General features: G+C 41.2%; 2 protein-coding genes across 5 annotated transcripts; one reads left to right on the plus strand and one right to left on the minus strand.

Moving 5' to 3' along the window:
- Positions 1-1,071: 1,071 nt before the first annotated feature.
- srpx2 (sushi-repeat containing protein X-linked 2) lies at positions 1,072-8,278 on the plus strand. The gene is made up of 10 exons (XM_068595355.1): positions 1,072-1,302; positions 3,512-3,589; positions 3,755-3,946; positions 4,298-4,474; positions 4,778-4,901; positions 4,990-5,111; positions 5,209-5,388; positions 5,494-5,627; positions 5,719-5,840; positions 6,975-8,278. Exons 1-10 carry the CDS (start codon positions 1,257-1,259, stop codon positions 7,153-7,155), a joined length of 1,356 nt encoding a protein of 451 aa, XP_068451456.1. The 5' UTR covers positions 1,072-1,256; the 3' UTR covers positions 7,156-8,278.
- Positions 7,575-18,350, minus strand: sytl4 (synaptotagmin-like 4). 4 transcript variants are annotated; one of them, XM_068595352.1, is made up of 18 exons: positions 18,159-18,349; positions 18,013-18,074; positions 16,271-16,456; positions 14,691-14,906; positions 14,345-14,454; positions 14,040-14,145; positions 13,779-13,946; positions 13,172-13,286; positions 12,994-13,084; positions 12,799-12,887; positions 12,089-12,181; positions 11,408-11,586; positions 10,916-11,018; positions 10,252-10,413; positions 9,440-9,545; positions 9,259-9,364; positions 8,969-9,177; positions 7,575-8,285 (listed from the first exon to the last, which is right to left on the minus strand). In XM_068595352.1, exons 3-18 carry the CDS (start codon positions 16,387-16,389, stop codon positions 8,143-8,145), a joined length of 2,115 nt encoding a protein of 704 aa, XP_068451453.1. In that variant the 5' UTR covers positions 16,390-16,456; positions 18,013-18,074; positions 18,159-18,349; the 3' UTR covers positions 7,575-8,142. The 4 variants fall into 4 exon arrangements, with proteins under 4 accessions (XP_068451453.1, XP_068451451.1, XP_068451452.1 ...); XM_068595350.1 differs by having other exon boundaries at positions 9,259-9,545; positions 18,159-18,350; XM_068595351.1 differs by having other exon boundaries at positions 9,259-9,545; positions 18,013-18,090; positions 18,159-18,350.
- Between the last annotated feature and the right edge of the window lie 618 nt (positions 18,351-18,968).

Genomic DNA, 18,968 nt, shown 5'->3' on the forward strand with positions numbered 1-18,968 from the left:
TATATATATATATATATATATATATATATATATATATATTTGCAAAACTGCGCCATTGAAGGTTCATGTAAAGCTAATCCTGATTAAAAGTAAAAACGGTAAATCGAAATTATGACTAAATGTTACTTTAAATTCTATATCATAATTTAGTTTGATGAAAGGGTCAAATATTTTGACTCATTATTACATTTAGCTAATTGTGGTTAAATTATGAAATAGTGAATAATAAAAAGCTCTAGTACAAGCTTATAATTTTAAATAATGGGACTTTCTCTGTTACTATTTTAACATCAAATCCTCACATTTGCCAAGCTGGAACAAGCAACATATCATAATAGTTCACCAAATTATAAAGTAAAAAGTGTGATATACATTATCAACATTATGAAAAGCCTTATGTTTTTTAATGAAGAGGTAAAAACCAATAACAATAAGTTGATTTACCATTTTATAATTTTCACTCAGCATTCGGAGCTCAAATTAATGCTTTTATTGTGAAGGCAGTAGCGTTCTTTCCGGTCTGGTGCTGTCTGACTTCATAATAAAATGCATTATTCCTCTGGTGATGTGCCACAGTTGAATGGGTTTAATAACATCAGCTCACGAGGTAAATACAATTATCATAACACGGCGCTCATAAGATAAATACGAATAAATCCTTCATTTCTATTCCAGCTTTATATACATTTTAGGCTTCCTGTTGGACAAATTCAAACTAAATGAAACTTGTTAAAGTACTACATTATATATATATATATATATATATATATATATATATATATATATATATATATATATATATATATATATATATACATACACACACACACACACACACACACACACACACACACACACACACACACACACACACACACACACACACACACACGTGTGGTCTTTAACCTTCACTTTCTGGTTATCTGTGACGTTGGAGGGGCGGGGCTCATGTTTACAAAGCAGCGTTGAGAGGAAACGCACTGACACAGAAGATCCAACAGCGCCACCAGGCGGCGTTTGACTGTGACGATGAACCAGAAGGATCCTTTTCAAAAACAGCGGAGACTCTGGTCTGACGGGAGCGCCTCTGGTCCTCAGCGGGGATGATTATAAAAAGGAAAGTTTTTTAGAAAGTTCTTTGGTAAACCAATTGTAATCTTTCTCTGGAGTATAACTTTGTACTTTTTTTTTCGGATGGACTTTGGGATTTGAACCAACTTGCGCAAAACAAACTTTTTTTCCTCAGGAGTGTCGTCATGATTTTCAACCGCTTTGTTGTTGTGTTCATTTTATACTTCACAGGTAAGTCCAAACAATAAGAAAACACACTTTCTTTAGTGATATTATCATTGAATTTAAAAATACATCTAATAATAATAATAATAATAATAATCTTATTACGATTGCTAACTAAAGTCACTCTAACATAGAAATCCTCTCCAATCCGTGCAGTTGGGAAATGCCTTGAGGTCAACAGCAATAACAACTGTATTAGATGCAGATGTACTGCATTTTTGTGGCCACTGGTTGAATATGAATGGAGCCCAATCCTCCCTTCAGGAATTAAGAAGTGATGCAGCAGAATCCAGTCAAATGTAACTTAAATTGAGCTTTTAGTTGAGCTGTCTGCCTCTTCAGGAGCCCCTCTGCTTTGCTGACCAGGCACTTTAATTACAGCTCCGCTCCAATCACTGCCAGTTAATTACTGAGGAGTCCTCCCTGTGGGCCAAGTGTGCAGAAGCCTCCGTTTAATCCTGCAGAGATAATAGCGTGACCTGAGATCCACCCAGCAGCTCAGATGATAAAACAGAGTGATTGAAAGAATGCTGGACACCTTTGTCATTAGAGATAAATGAGTTCTTTGTAACTCAATCAAGCAGGAAGTGACTCATTGCTGCCTCATGGACTCAGTCTGCTTGCAGCGGGCATGTCTGTGAGTAAAATCAGTTCTGTAAGTGCAAGATGCAGCGTGTGGCTGCAGTATCAGTGTCTCGGTATTGCACACTCATAGTAGAAGTATTCAGACACTTTACTTTAGTAAAAGTACCAATACAACAATGTAGAGGCACTGCATCACAAGTAAAAGTCCTGCATTCAAAAATCATGCTTAAGTTAAAAAAAACAGAAGTATTATCAGCGAAATGTTATTAAAATATTTTTTAAATAACTTAAAAGTAGGCCTTCAACTTGAAGAATGGAGAAAAAGAAATAGCCCCAGTGACTGATGTATTATCAGGCATTAGATGTAAATAAATACTAATGCATCGATATAAGTACTTTATAAACAGTTTGGTAGTGTTGTCATGAGCAGTCATGAGTCAAATCCTCAGGAAACACTGGTTTAATCTTTACCAATGCACTTGATCCATTAGTTAAATGTAGTTGAGTAAAAAGTACAATATTTAGAAGTATAAAATAGATTCAAATGGTCAACTTATTTACAAGTACCTCAATTAACAGTTACTGGGTGACTTTTCAGCGCTGCTGCAGTTTTACCTGCATGTAATTAAAATGACTTCTAATTGCCATGCATGCTGGTGCATGTCACCTGAAGTAATGTCTCTCTCTATTTGGGCCCTGCAGCGCTCACCATCAGACTGATGAGCTTCGCTTGTTTATTTCCTCTGTGACTAATCCTCTGTGAGGGGGGCTTGGGAAACATTAGTCTGGGGAAGTGTTACTGAGTGGAACATCACGCTCATTATGAGAAAAAACGCTGACGGTGGGTTTAATTTGCACATTGCTGGAACAATCTGAAGCAGCTTTCAGAGAAGAGAGAGGCATGCATCATTATTATTATTAGAATCTGTGTTAAAAGTGAATTTGTTTTGTTTGAGGGCCAGAAAACAGAAGGGTTGAGCTGCAGCAAAGGAAGCAGCACAGGAACTGCTTGGAGATGGGGGAGGAGGTTGACAGCCTGGAAAGTTTGGCACTCAGCTCTAAACATGGAGTCATTTTTTGTGGATTTCAAATGGATTATGTGCCTGAAACCACAACTGCTGAGAGAGGAATATAAGAGTGAAAAGGATTTATTGTGCAGAAAGACACAATTTTGAATAAAGGCCACAGTATCCTTGGCAATGCATGCCTTCTACTTATTACGTGAAATGAGATGAGTAAAAGGGAAAAGATCCAAGTGACTAATGAAAACATTCTGTGTCCAACTTTGTGGTGAATGTTATTGTCAATCTAAAAGACCAGAAAACACTCAAATATATAGTCTAACAGGCCTTCGCTGCACTCATATCAAAGTTAACTCCTGTCCCTTTGAAAGAAGCAACATACATTAAATGTCATTTTTAAGGATTTGCATGTTTTCTGAGCCGACTCACAAGTTTAAAACCCTCAGGAGTTTCTGTAAGCATCACTGATTACAAATCCAGGTGTCATGGACAGGAATGTCGTTGAGCTTGTGTTAAAGGAAACCTGAAAAGAAGTTATGGAAAAGAGGCTGTGCGGGGAGAATCATGGTCACATAAGAAATGTTAATATGTCTGATTGTTTTTTTCAGCTGGCTCTGGGGCCACAGAGTATGACAGCTACAATGACTTTGTAGAAGAAGACTACACTCCTCAGCTAGACTACAAAAGTGCGTATGAAAAAAACAAACACCTAATCGGGGGTTGGGTGGTATGACAATATAACACCAGGTAGTAGACAGTACTGCTGTCTACTCTGTCCTTAACATGAAGTATAAGACACTTCAGTATCATTACCGCTACAGACAGATCTGGGTTTTACTCTTTCAACACAGACCCACACTGGTGTCATTCCCCGGGTCTGACCAATGGGGAGGTGACCTGCCACTCTCCTCGAGGCGCGGCCTACAGGAGCACGTTGGACACCCGCTGTGAGATGCGCTGCGACCGAGGATACCGACTGCTGGGGAAGAGCTCAATTCACTGCCTCGCCAGCAGACGCTGGTCTGGCACTGCTTACTGCCGCAGTATGTGAAAGTTGAGACTTTAAAAACACATATGAGAAAGGGTCGGATGATATTCTACTTTTTCCTTATTTAAAACACACCGTTGCACTGGCTCATTTGTTCTTTGATTGCTAAGACCTGCGGTGCCCAGCTTTTTTTCTGAATTCATGGCCTACTTTCAAAGTTTCAAGCCTTCAGTTGGAATTAATTTTAAGAGACGAACCAACATATTGTTGGTTCCGGTCTTTCATCAACAAAACAAATACAAATAGATGATCGCAGCGTCATCATTTAAGATAAACTGGTTGGTTGTATGTTTGTTTCCACGTTTTGCTCAACATACTGTGTGTATTTGTGATGATGTTCCTTCAGAGATGCGTTGCCATGTGCTGCACCTCATTCCACACGGCAGATACACCTGCACACAAGGCTTCATGGTGGACTCCAGGTGCGACTTCACCTGCGACCCCGGCTATCGCATCGAGGGGGAACACTCACGCACATGTCAGCGCAGCAGCTCATGGAGCGGAGTGCAGCCAGTTTGTGAAGGTACAAATCAAGGCCTTTTTTTTGCAGCTTCAGAAAGCTAACCAGAGGTTTAAACTCAAAAGTCTCTGTTGAACTGTCAACTGAAGGGTTAAAATGAACCTGAAGTCATCTGTCTTGCGTCTAGTTTTTCATTATTCTTTCACCAGTCTCAAAGTCACACAATAACAAGCGCATTTCCTGCTTCTCTGGGTTTTGGACAGCATCCAGAAATGTGGTCTGCTGTCTCTCAGTCTTCATATTTGGCTTAATGTGACTGCTAACGTAAGATGCATTTCCTCCCTGCAAAATCTCTGTTTATTTCAGATACTGATCCTCCAAAGATCAAGTGCCCGCCATCCAGACTCAAGGTCGCCGAGCCTGGTAAACTCACTGCTGTGGTGACCTGGGACCCCCCCGCTGCTACAGATACTGCTGATAAATCACTCAAGTATGTGGCTCCTTTCCTTGGCCTCCCTTTCCTGCTCACCTTAAAATGCAATTAAACAGTCAGCCTTCACTGCACTGTTTCTCTGCAGCGTGATATTGGTGGGCCAGGAGCCAGGCACCGACTTTAAAGAGGGAGCAAACATCATCCGATACAAAGTCTACGATCAAGCCAGAAACAAAGCGGCCTGCAAGTTTATTGTACGTGTTGAGGGTAAGTTGACCTCCGATATCTGTTCGAATACACATGAACACGGCATTATACCTTGGATCACACTCTAAATTTCTTCTATGCATTGTCCTCCTCCCAGTGAGAAGATGTCCAGAACTACCTCCACCTCTGCACGGCTACCTCACCTGCTCCTCTGATGGCAGTAACTATGGTGCAACATGTGAATACCACTGTGATGGAGGATATGAACGGAGGGGCGTGTCTAGTCGGGTCTGCCAGTTTAACCGCAGCTGGGAAGGAACCGCTGCCGAGTGTGTTTGTGAGTCTGCATAAAAAAAATCCCATGATGCTCATGAACTTGCCACATCAACACAATAGCATAGGTGTTAATGTAGGATGCAATGGGGACTTTGTGCGTTTGTAGCAATGGAGATTAAATCAGACGTAAAGACAGTCTCCGCTCTCCTGGATCAGTTCTATGAAAAGAGGAGGCTGCTGATCGTGTCTGCGCCCAACATATCGGACCCGGACTACCAGCTGCAGAACATCATGATACAAGTGAGGAAACTATTTTCCCCTAAAATGATAGAGAGTTCAAAATAAACAAGAACCTGAACATCTGTTCTTTGTTCTCTTTTGTTTCAACCAGAAATCAGACTGTGGATTAGACCTGCGACATGTAACCGTCATCGAGCTCCTGGGCTCCCCGCCTCGAGAGACGGGTCGCATTAAAGAAAGTCTGCTCAGCTCTGAAGTCATCGAGGGTTTGAGGTAACGGTTAGACAGCTCATCACTTCGTTATTCAGCAGTTTTATGGTTCATCCTGTGTGTGTGTGTGTGTGTGTGTGTGTGTGTGTGTGTGTGTGTGTGTGTGTGTGTGTGTGTGTGTGGTGCGTGTTTTATTTACCTCCCAGTCTCATTAACAGTAAGGGGTTGTTTCTCCTCACTCTCTTTAAATGTTAGGTGCCTCCTAATAAAAAGGAATCCTCTGTGGAAAAAAATCCACTTGAACAATCCAATCCAATTGAACAATGTTAAAAATAGTAAGATAATAATTTCAGGGTAGCAGTAATGGGATTTTGACGAGACAGATAGAGCATCAACAGTAAACACCTGGCTTTGGTTCGCATGAGAATCAAGGAGTGAGGGATTATTTAGTCCACATTTGGCACAAACACGAAGCTTGTAGGGACTAGTTTATATTAGAAGAAAGAGATATAGATTTTTCCACCAGCTGTAATTGGAGTAAGGGGCACTGCTCACTTTTTCCAGACTGGAAAATCTCTTCAGTCTCTCCACTGACATAAATCTCATAGAGGCCCATTGAGGTCAATTTCTTTACTGTAATGTAAAGCACTCTGGTAAATGCAGACAATTAGACATCGCTAAAGTAAAAGTAAAGGAATGGCTAAAAGGCTAAAGGAGATAAATGTAAACACGAGCATTTCAGAGATGCAGTTTCTGGCCACTTGGTGAATTTAGTACAAGTATCACTCTTCTTTTAGCTTTGTTATGGCCTCCAACTCATGAGGGAAATATCCGTTTCTTTGGCTGCAAAGCGCTCCACTGTGTTCACTAGCTGGGTGCTAATTGTGTCTGTCAGCTGTTACTGAGCAGGTAACACGTTGGTTTATCAGAGCTTTTTTTTTGCAATAAACAGCTGCCTTCTGCTGCCAAAAATACCATGATAGCTGTGAAAGTGAACTAAAACAATTAAGCTGATAAACAGAAAACCCAAATATTGAGGTGAAAGACATTATACAGCTCCATAGAGCTGAGGGAAACTGGATCAGCCACTCTTTATACCCCCTTAAATCTTGGTTTTAAACATATAGCAGCTTTAATAATATCGAAGTTTGAGCTGTTGAGTGTTCCTTTAATACTCCAATGTGTGTCTTCGTGTAGACAAGTGTTCAGAATCTCCAGATTCTACTTCAGCATGTTGCTGCTGGACGAGCTCGGTCTGGACCGAGAGCGCTTCATCACCCCGATGGCGTCGGACGAGCTGTTCTCCTACATCGATAACTTCCTGCTGGACGAAGAGCAGCGAGAGAGACTGGAGCGCCACAGGGACTTCTGTGACTAATTCAATAAACCTTTCCAGTTGCCGCAGCGATAAACTCATCAACTTTACTAAACACAAGACGAGGAAAGAGGACCAACAACAGGTCCAGAGGGACATTAGGAGGGAAAAAGAGGACAAAAGGCCGTTCCTAATCTTCAAATGTGATCACTTAACACTGAAGTTCTAGCACTGTTTTCTCTCTCAAACAATCCAGAAAATGGACTTCACAGCTGCAGAAAGTAAAACACGCTATTACAAATTGTTTAACCGTGGATGGAATTAGGTTGAATACTGAGTATTTTTTGTCAAAGAGCCCTCGTTGTGATCTGATATTTAATGAGAACTAAAGAGGACAATCACTAACAACAGACTACTGAGGAGCTCGAGTGGACAGATTGTTTTCAAATCCAGCTGGTATGGAGGCTCAAGCAGTCTTTGGGTTTAGTTAATATTTTATTGGGTGAACAGAATATTCATGGCAACGTTGAGGTAAACACGACTTCTCACACATAGTTAAAAGTTAAAAATAGACACATTTTATCCATCAAAACAAGTAGAATTTGTATGTCGGTTTAAAATAACATGTTCTCCTGTGTAATTCTGTACATTTATAAGGAAAAAGGTAAATCATTACAACACTTTGTGCTTAGTTGTGTGCATGCATTTAAAAGTTGCAATAATATATACAGCCTGAATTTCTAAAAACATACAATAAATGTGTAAGTGCTCTTAAAATGAATCCAAACTTTAGTGTTGGGAAGCTCTGGCAGCTTTTCAACAGTTACACCAGTCCGCAGTGGGAGGGGCGGCGCTAAAGACAAACCCCATACAGCGAGGCAGATGTTCAGCCGGCCAGTGTGGAGTTTCACCTCAGATGGACCAGCTGCTGGTCTGATAAAAATGGTAAAATATAATAATCCAAAATCTCATATTTGTCGCAAACCCCCACAGCTTCCCTCCTTTTCAGTTTCTGGTTTCTATTCGAGGGTGCAGGCCATTGTGCCGTCCTCATTTGCCCTTCACCATAGTGGAGCGCAGTGGAAGAGTGCCCTCTGCCCACGAGTCCGGGTACTGCATCATCTTCTCCCACAGACTGACTTCCTCTCCAACGGAGTCCATTTCCACTTCTACTTTTCCTGTTTTTACACAGCCTGCAGGAGTAAAGATTACATGAATGGAAAATGAAGTGCAGAGTCTTTTTACTATTAATGCCGGAAAATGTATTTTACTCGCTGAATTTTCACACACTGGGGAAAACACATGGAAGCCTTGAAGGCGCTTAAACAGTTTTCAAAAATTAAGCGTGTCTTTCTGAAAAAGGTGATGACGCTTTGGCAATGCAACCATTTAAAATAGAAAAGGTGAGAATGGGTATTCATTCATCTTATTATAAAGGCTAATAACATTTCGCCTTCCCTCCAGTTTTACAAACCCAGAGAGTGCAAAACACCAAAAAATGTACAACAACCCAACAATTACGTGTACTGATAGCTCGAAGCAGTATAAATCAGGATGAACCAAGGGCAACAAAGTAAACTACATAATCTACTTCCTTAAAAAAACATTTTGAACTCGACAAGCAAAAAGACGTAAACTAAATGGTCACCTCTCCAAATGTGTTGACATTTACAGCAGCTGATTTACAACAGAGCACTCAGTTAACCCAACAGGAGTACACAGAATAACAATTGTCCAGGTAACACAAAAAGGAGAAACAAATGACATATCTGATTCATTCTCACAGGAGCACTTCTCACATGTTCGCCCTGAAAGCCAGGTGGAAAAAGAATAAAGTACTAATTCATATAGATTTCTTAAAATTCTATCTTTTTACCTCTTGTGGAGCCCAGACGAAGTCCTCCCAGAAACTCGTTGCTCGACATGGCCTCTCTGTCCCACACCGTCAGCTCCAGGCACATCTCCCCCAGCTGCTCCAGAGCCAGCTCCTTGTACACAAACGTGTGGTCGTAGTGGGGGTCCAGGTTCTTCTTCACAACTGGAGTCTTCCTCTTTGTGGTCTTTGCCTTAGTTGGGAACAAGTATCTGCAGAACCACAAACACGTTAACTCCTGAACAAAGAGAAATGCAGTCATTCATTTTAAGACTGCAGAGTTCCTCACTGACCCTTTCACAAAGCTATCCGAGGTGCCTCCTGGTTTCATTGCGATCAGATTCCTTGCCTCTTTAATCAGGACATGCAGTTCTCCCCCCGCAGTCACCGCCTTTTTGCCTGAGGAGAAGATGGAAACGCTTAGAAAATGACGGCAAAGTGTGTCAAACGCAGTCAAAAGCTTCTTCGTCTTACCTTTTATTTTCTCGTTTTGGGGCTTTTTAGGCGTGACGTACTTCAAGGAGATCACCAACTCTCCTTTGTACTGAGCAAAAGCTGAAGCAGGCCCAGCAGAGGGTGACTGTTTAAAAAGAGTACATCATATTTAGCATAAAACACAGGCAACACAGACTGACAATGGCTGAGTTGGAAAATGTCAATATTTGTGCGTGGAGGGAACACAGCAAACTATTAACAGAGCAAACCCTATTTACAAAAGGATTCTAAGAAACAGAGTAATCACTTTCTCTACGATCTTCGTATTTTATCAGTTTTCAAACTGTCCGCTTAAAGTCCTCTTTCAGCACAGCAATGCTGCAGCTAGGACGAAGAAGACTGCCGGGAAGTTAACGCGTATGCAAACAACACAGGCTGTAAACCTTCAAGAAAAATTGCAAATAAAAAAACCTTGCAAACATTTTATGAGAAAGGAGATCCATTCAACATGTTTGTTTAAAAAGAATAAACAAACGTCTTTAAGTCTTTTTCCTCGAGGTGTTTTACACGTTGTTCCTTCACAAGAGGAGCACCTCCATTAGACTGCTTGTTGGTGACATAAGATGGTACATTCATGTCTACTAACAAAAAGTCCTTCAAGCGTCTTTTGTCCTCTCAGAGTTTTTTGTGATGAAGGACATGTATTCATCACATTCTTTAGACTGCAGCCATTCACATGATGCAATTTGGCATGCATCACTGAATGTAAACATTAAACTTCCCAGGTCACCTTTCACCAAGAGGCCATCATGGTATGCTAATAAAAACCACATCCAGTTGCTCTGGTCTACCTTCCCCATGAGAACCACGCGGTCCATGTACGCAGAGTCGAGGTCCCGGGTGTCCAGGGCGATCTCTGCCTCTCCGAGGAAAGCGTTGCGGCTGAAGCGACCGTAATGCCACACCGATATCAGGATGGAGCGCGTGAACAGCTGAGTGCGGCTGATGGAGTACTGTCAGTGGGAGATGAGGAGGAGAAAGCGATAGGATTGATCAAAGGGCTATCTCCATACTGAAACCGTATATAACTTTAATGCTCTGGTGCTGAGGGAGTTTTAAATAAATCATAGATCACAGATTAAAGCAGAAGATGAATTCTGATCTTATCGGAAGTGGCATTAATCTTCTTAAAAATCTAAATAATTACCTTCTTCCTCTGTCAAGGAGCAAATCTAGAGTTACAGTCCTTCAGCACGAAGTGTTTCATTCAGCCGCTTCCCTTTCAGCGGTTTTGTTTGACATTGCATTCAAGTAGACTACATTGGACCAAAATCAATATTTGGAAACTCCTATTCTAATCTTTAATGTCAATATCAATCTTATACTCTCTGTGGGTGTGGATATTATTTACAGCAGGTATGGCGCAAGGTCACTAATCAGGGAGTGCCATTAAGTCAACAGCCGAAGGTCAACGGTTGCAGTACAGTTAGAGAAGTGCACGATATAAACCATCACCTTCAGTGTTTCTTTGTAGACAGGGTTGATCGTGTTCCTCTTGACGCTGGTCTTCCTTTTGCTCTGGCGAGATTTGTCAGGAAGCAGATAACATTTGACATATCTGAAACCCAAAAACAGAACAAACAGCGTTACTCCGGACGCGGCTGCTGGTCGCAGTATTTCCTGAGCAAATGTGATGAAAACTTCTGTTGACTTTCAATTTCCTGTGAAGCTCAAGTAATCACCATGTGGGATGCGAGTATCAAGGCTTTAGTAAACACAGTAACTTCCGATCCGCACTGATCAAAGATGTGCTAACAATACTGAGGGGTGTGTGTGTGTGTGTGTGTGTGTGTGTGTGCATAGTAAACCCATGTGTCTGTTACAGAACCACAATCTGCACTCTCAAAGCAAAGGTTTGAGCAAACTGTGCTTCAAATGATGCGTTTCGCCTTGTGGAGCTCCACATTACAGCTTCAAATGGAGGGAGAGACAGATTTAATTATTTACGGGTGGGAAAGCTGCTTGGAGGCGTCGCCATAGGCCAGCTCGTGGCACTCCTCGATGAAGACGTGGAGGCTCTGGGTGTGTTCGTCGTAGCTCAGGGAGAAGACGACGTCGCCGCTCACCTCTACACTGTCGAAGTCTCCCGCTTCACTGTAAATGCTCATCATGCTGCCCAGTGTGCTCTGGACAGACATACAGACACAAATATATCATCAACAACTCCTGTGTTGGTTCCAAGTCATTTAAAATATTGACATTAAGATACTGCCTGGATAGACACTGCAGGTTTAATGTTGCAGATCAGTTAAAAACAAACAAACAAACAAACAAACAAGTAAACAAATAAATCATACATTTTGTGTGTGTGTGTCTGTCTATCTGTCTATCTCTATCTATCTATCTATAGAGACAGACAGACAGACAGACAGATGTATATAGATTGACCGTATGCAAGTCAGCCGGCCTCAGCTTTGCTTTTCCCATGTGTCTTTGGTAACTGTTAAAAACGTTTTGGTAGACGCTACAGATCAAAATTTTACGTTTCCTAACTTGCAGCAGGATATCCTGAGGTTAAAGATGCTCGTTCAGATTATCCGTTGGTTCTGGTCGGAGCGACATAATGAGCCGCTCTCTAAAGAGCATTCAGAGGACTAAAGTGAGCTGTGAGAAATGTCAATACTTTACCTTTGAGCTGTTCAGGCTGTAGGAGCTCGACGCTATTGTCCTTTTATGAAAGCTAACCAAGCTGTCAATATCTTCGTCCTCCTCTCCATCTTCCTGTAGCAACATAGTAAACATTTGGAATCCTGATCAAAGACGCACAGTAGGATTCGTGTTAAGCAAAAAACAAGGCTTGTTATTCAATAAACAAACGACTTCTGTTCAATCAAATTGAAGAAGAAAATAGCAGAAAGCTGTTAAACTATTGTAAACATTTAGTGTTATTTTCTACAAACAGAGGCTGGCCTCCATTTGGCTGTGACGTTCAACAAACAACACAGGAAATAAGCCACCACAGGAGAGGCAAAGATAGCATGCAAATAGCCTCAAAAGACCAAAATGTAATGCAGCGACTAAACATGTTTGGTTTTGATAGAGGCTTGACTTTAAGAGGCTTTACAGTCACTTTTTCTCTGTTGGAGACGTTCTGCTCTGTTGCTGCTGCATGTCTATATCCAGGAAAACCTCCTCCTGAAGTATATCGTAGTGCGGGGATGCTGAACAAATACAATATCTAAGAAGTGCTCCTACACTGAGGTTTCTTCATTATGGTGCAGGATGTAAAGCAAACAAGAAAAAAAGAGACAAATGTTTTACTAATATGACAAAACATTTAAACAAATAACAGATTCATGACGTAACAGTGTTTAAGTGTATGAAAGCTAGATTCTTACCTGCACGTCGAGGCCCGGTACAGACATGCTCCTGCCGCCCATCGAGGCCTCCGAGGCGTCTTCACGCAGGTCCAGTGTGGATACATGCTCTGTTAGAAACACACCAGCAATTAGGCTGCGATACACACTCTGTTTTTCATTTCGTTCTGGACGAAGAAAAAGCAACTGTAGCACATGTTGACATCAGATGCTAACCAGGAGGCCTTGGGTCCCGTTTGATGCTCTTCTTGAAGAGCCGATCAACATCCATCTCTGGGCTCGGGCTCACGGGTTTTACTTCTGGGACCTGTAGCGATAGTCAGAACATTTTTTTTTTTTTTTTTTTCCAGGGTTTGACACAGAAACATGAACTTGTTACGTGAAAGAAGCATACGTTGTTAGCTTCCATGTTGACGCTGTCGACGCTAACGATATCTTCTTTGACTGCAGCGGTCAGACTGGAAGCAGAGGACCCTGCTGGACTGGGCGGAGCCAAAGGGGTCTCTCTCCTGTGTGATGACACAAAACATTAATAACATTTAATACATTTTACATTCAAATAGTACAATATTATTAATTTTAACTGTGCAATTTGCAAACTATAAAAAGGTCAGGCGCACAAGACAACACATCTTCCTTTACAAGTTTTATTGAAACTACATAAACTGCGATAAAAATAACTGATATTAGATTTTTATGTCACCACATTTTTGTCCATTTTTAGTGGAAACTATTAAGTCTATGCTACAGGCCATCAAATCAAAATGGATAATAATTTTATATTTGACTTATTTATCCGATTGTTAAAAGGATTTTCGAACAAATACAATGTATTTTGTATTTTGAAATGATGCGAGTCAGACATGGCCGTCCCAGCCTCCGTCTGGACTCCACTACACTGACCTGCTTTGGGGAAGGAGGGACAAACACTTCTGTTTGAAGCGTCTTTGAAGTCAACGTGTCGTGTTTGGTTGTTTCAGAAGACCTTAAGGTGAGCTTACCTTTGTTGCTCGGGGGTCACATGGCCAGAATCAGAGTGTGTCTTAATGCTACTTATACTCTTGTTCTCTTCAGACTCCAGGTCACTGCGTGTTGACTTTGGCCAAACTTCCTCCTTTGATTCAAATGATTCCCTTGAAGCCGTGGATCCCGAATTGTCCTTTGAATGACTAAACACATGACAAGGTTGAAATGTTCTCAATCCGAGAATCCTTCAACGTTTTCTTAAACGAACAAAACTAATGTGACTAATGATGACGCACCCTTTGTTATCCGGATGTTTCTGCCTGACCCGTGGCACAGGAACGGGAAGATCTGCATGTATTTCAGTACTTCTCAACAGTATTTCTCCCGTTGTCTCACGCTTCCCTATAAAACACAAACGTTAAAATCGCACACCAGTTAAACAAAATGCCACCATGTCACTGCAGTTGTTTTTTTGAACATTTCTCTTCCCCTGCTGTTGGACTGGGACCACATCCCAGTGACTGTGGGCATTTCATTTGACTGAGAGCTGTTTACATTCCTGGTTGAACAGTCGATACCAACTTCCTCTTCCTGCACTCACCCTGAGGTCTCTTTTTCAGGGAGGCTCTCACGAGGTCGTGTCCAGGCGTCATGGAGAAGCGGTTCACCCTTTGATCGTAGAACCAGTCACCCGTCCTTCTCTTTAGATCCCTACAATCCAACACAAATACTTATTTTAAAAAAAAAAGGTGTAAACTGAACCGAATGTGACTCATTCATCAGTTAAAAAAACAAATCAGTAAAATAGTATTGGTTACCCGTCATGCTGTGAGCTCATGAATAGTTTGCAATATATTGTGAGTATATTATAAACCTGAAAGACAAACTGATTTTATTCAAACACAATTCTTCTGGCAAGTTAAAGGGGAGTATAAACAATCCCTTACGACTGTTTGGCACACACGTTGCACAGCCAGGATCCTGTGGAGACGACTGTTCGGCAGTTGCTGCACACATGGTGGTTGCAGATCTTACACTGGCTGGAGAAAAGCGCCAGTCGACTCAGAGGCTGCTGGCATCTGCCACAACTACGCTCACTGTATCGTCCGCTGCCACGTTTGGCCCCTCTCCTCTTCACATCCAGCAACTCCGCCTTCAAACTCCTGAGACACAACACAAATATTAAAGACGTCGAGAAGTCGTCCTTTGTCTAGAAGTTATTTTCAATATTTAGGCTTTTGTATATTCATAGATTTCCCTTTTTAAGAAATGTTGATAAATGATTTAAACCCCATTCATGTTTAGGTTTTACATACGAGTGTACTCGTGAAAGCAGTGGCCAATCATCTACAGGAGTCAGAGAATAACCAGCAATAGGAAAAAGGCTCAGAAATACAAAGTACTTAATATGCTATAATAAATACAAAAAGATGCATTTCTGGTTGTACGATGGATCCTAAGCGAGGACTCGTGGAGAGTGGTATGGTTGGGATCACGATTACAATAACAACATTATTAATTTGTATGTTTTATAGCTGATACAACTTGTTGATAATTAACAGAAGTATTGTATTTACTTTTGTCATTTGGCTACAAATACCAAGAATTCACTGGTTTCAATTTCTATCCAAATCTGAAAATGTGTCTTCTTTGAAAATACATTGAGTTATATCTATGTATAAGTAAGTCGTCTGAAGTGGCAATGTTTTCAGTTATGCATTACCACTTCTTCACAAATATAAAGCAAATCTTTAAAAAAACAGAAGTCAGTTTTGTAAACAAAATCAGAATAATATCATCACAATATTCCATTAATAAATGACAATATTGAATTAGCTCCAAGGCCTAAATCAAGGTATAGAGACAAACTGTGTCTGTGTAACCCACTGCATGGCCTGCAGTGTAAATGTGTTCTCTACTGGGCGAGGTAAGGTTTTAGTTTCATCCTGGTGCCAATAAGAAACCTGGCTACGTACAGACACCAGAATCCTACTTTTCACTCACATAGTTTGACAAATAGAAACATGTTTTTCCTTTTTCTCAGTGCAGTGTTTATGCAACCTTGTCTTGGTACAAGCAGTTGTACAAAAACGTTGGCTTAATACAACATTTAAATAATTAATATACAATCATAATTTTGATACATGAAAGAAATAAAGCGGACTAAGTTTCCAATCCCAAATAGTATACTTGATTCTATGGACTTATTTCAAAAGTATTCAAAAAGTACTAAGGTTCAAAACTACACTCTGCCAACAACAAACCATACTGTGTTAAATAACAGATCTACCTAGATGAACACATAATACATTCAAAAAATAAACTTCAACTTAAAATACACCATTTTAAATATCTGTAAATTACAGGGTGAACCCAAAGGACGAGGTTTGAATTAGTATTACCTTAAATTGAATTGATTCGTGATTAGCTTATGTCTTTTAGTACTTTCATTAATGATTCATGGGGGAAAACTACAGCATGCAAGTTAACCATTTAGTACCACTAACAGAAAGTGCTCTTTTCTCACCGCACTCGCTGCTCCTCCACCTGCCGAAGCTCCTCGTCCCGTTGCAGCACCTCCAGGATCAGCTCCCGCTCAGAGTCTGACAGGAAGCCCAGGTTGATCATATCAGCGACCTCGGGCATCGCGCCGTCAACCGTCAACCCTCCGTGTAGGTCCACTGGCTCAGCTCAGTGGCATTGAGAAGACCTCCTGTGGACAAAACAACTCATCAGGAATAAACTCTTCACTACTAGAGAGGCTGTTTTAATGTTCGGATGCGAGGATACCAAAGCCGAGCTCTGCAGTGAAAAGAGGAACTTGTCGACGCGATGCCCCGCGGCAGGGAGGACACAGACAGGCAGAAACAGCAGTGTGGTCCTCATCAAATGACTAATGCGTGAGCGACAGTTCTCTCTCCCTGGCGGCCTCCATACAGTGACACCACAGCAACTTTGTGATGGATGGTTTTGGAGTACAAGAGTAGTAGCCTCCTCCTCCTTTTCAAAAAGGACTGCCCATGAAGCTAGATAACCAGTAAGCCAACAGAGACTCTAAGGCATGTTTTCCATTTTATACAAGGACAGGAATTAGTCCAGAGCTTTGGAGCAAACTACTGGCCTAATCTAGTGATAAATGACTCAAAGGAACCAGGATGCCTGAGGATATATTTATTTATTCTGCCCGGGTGAAAGATTGTTTTGAGTGCAACGGGCAAAACAACATGAACTTGGCTACTATGAAGGGTTCCCACCCTCTAAGGATACAGAGCACTGGGTGGAGTTCAATAACTTCACTATTTGTCTAATCCCAATGTGTCACTTGTCATCATGGACACATTACTGAAAAGGACAACCTGGCACAGGTTCAGGGGCCCAAAAAGGTCAAAGACCCACCTGACATTCACCTAAAAAAACGTTACCCAAAGAGACACAAATCACCCAGGAAGATATTTTAAATGACTACAAAGCAACATGAAACCAATTTAAGGTCACACAAAACACTAAACTACAAACATATGCAAAACAACTGCAGAGACTATGAAAGAGGGAAACAACCATAAAGAGACACAAAAAGCACTCAAAGGTCTGTATGTCTTTGTCTTCTGTAGGAGAGGTGTTGGGGTCTATTGTCTCATAATCTGCCCATGCTTTACGGTCAATTTCACTTGGATTAAAAGAAATTAAAGAGGTAGAAATTAAGTACCTTACAAGTGGGAAAGCTGCCATTCAAAACCTCAATGAAAACCTTTTCCTCATTGTTTGAATGCCTGGAGCCAACTAACTCCAGCAGAATACCTACAAGGCAGCTTGATAAGGTGAAACTTAACCTTCAAGGAAATGGCGCATGCGTCTGGCCCGGATGACAGGGATAGTGCACAAACTGGAAACATCCTCTACAAACACGAAACGGAAGACAATGGAGAAATAATTTGTTTTAAAAACAAACATTGAGACATGTTTTGTCAACTGTAAGCTTCAGTAATGGATTTAACAAACGCGAAACTCCACCACAGCAAATAACGCGCGTCTCGTTTCTGCAGCGCAACAAAAGTGCGATAAAGTGTCAGAATTCAGCCGCAAAGCGACTAAACTAAAGCAACGTTACTTCACGTCCCCTCGCCGTGTCTCTGTTCAACCGTGTACGTTCATCCGATTGTGAAGGATGGCGATTTTCGGGACACATTTTTTTTAATTTACAACATGTCTGAAATCGGCTGTCAATTTAAAAGACAAATAGGTCAAAGTAATATAAATAAAAGGACACACCTGTTAACTTCAGCCCAGCTCTCCGCTGCCTGCGTCACTGCCGCGGCGACCGCGAGGTCTTCCTGAAGAAAAAAAAAACTAAAAACGGTAAAAAGTTGCATTTAGGAATACGACATTTCCGTGTGTCCATAAACTGATTTACTAACTTTCTTCGTTGGCTATGACCAAAGCGCTGCCTTTTACTTTTCTCCCTTTCTTCTCCTCTTCTTCTTCTTCTTCTTCTCGCCTCTTGTCTGCACAACCTGTTGACTTTGTGCGCCGGAGGAGTCCCGAGTACCGGAAGATAAGGAAAGTTTGCAGCCGAAAAGCAGGAGCGCCTCTCTCCACATTTTCCATGACAGGTGCTTTTCCTCTGCAGGAGGACTGCGCGTGGAAAACGAGTCCCACTGAATCAGTCCATTAATCTGCTCTGCTCCCGTTAACCTCCCAAATGGGAACCGTTTTTGAAAGTGCAGGCTTTTACTTTAAAAAAGAGGGTAAAATACAGTTGAGTGACAACTGCAATAAATAAACGAACAAAGAGTGAGCTAAAAGAATGCACCAGACTATAAAGACGAGTAAACATGGTGACAGTGTTTGTTGTCAAGGCAGATTCAAAGTGACCACATTGGAGCACTTTGTGTATCCGGCTTGTACAAACCGATTTAAAGTCTCACACAGACCTAAAACAATCTAAGAGGAAAATGTGAGATTAATACTCTCAAAAGTTATCAATGAATAGTCTCATCTCTTGTCTCTGTCATAAACACAATCTTATATAAGCAGGAGAGTCTGTGTTGATTTAAATATGAATGTTCACATCTGAAACACACTGCTTTTAATTGCATGTGTGTGCCTCCGTGTGTTTATAGGCAGAGAGAAGGGATTGAGATGACTGGATGGATATTTATGCTGACTTGTTATTTCATTGGTTAACTCATTTGTGCCATCGCTCACGAATAAATTTCAACTGTGTT

The sequence above is a fragment of the Clinocottus analis genome, unplaced genomic scaffold, assembly GCF_023055335.1.
Source record: "Clinocottus analis isolate CAN_PGR_092001 unplaced genomic scaffold, fCliAna1.0.p SCAF_10, whole genome shotgun sequence".
In the NCBI taxonomy this organism is placed as follows: domain Eukaryota; kingdom Metazoa; phylum Chordata; class Actinopteri; order Perciformes; family Cottidae; genus Clinocottus; species Clinocottus analis.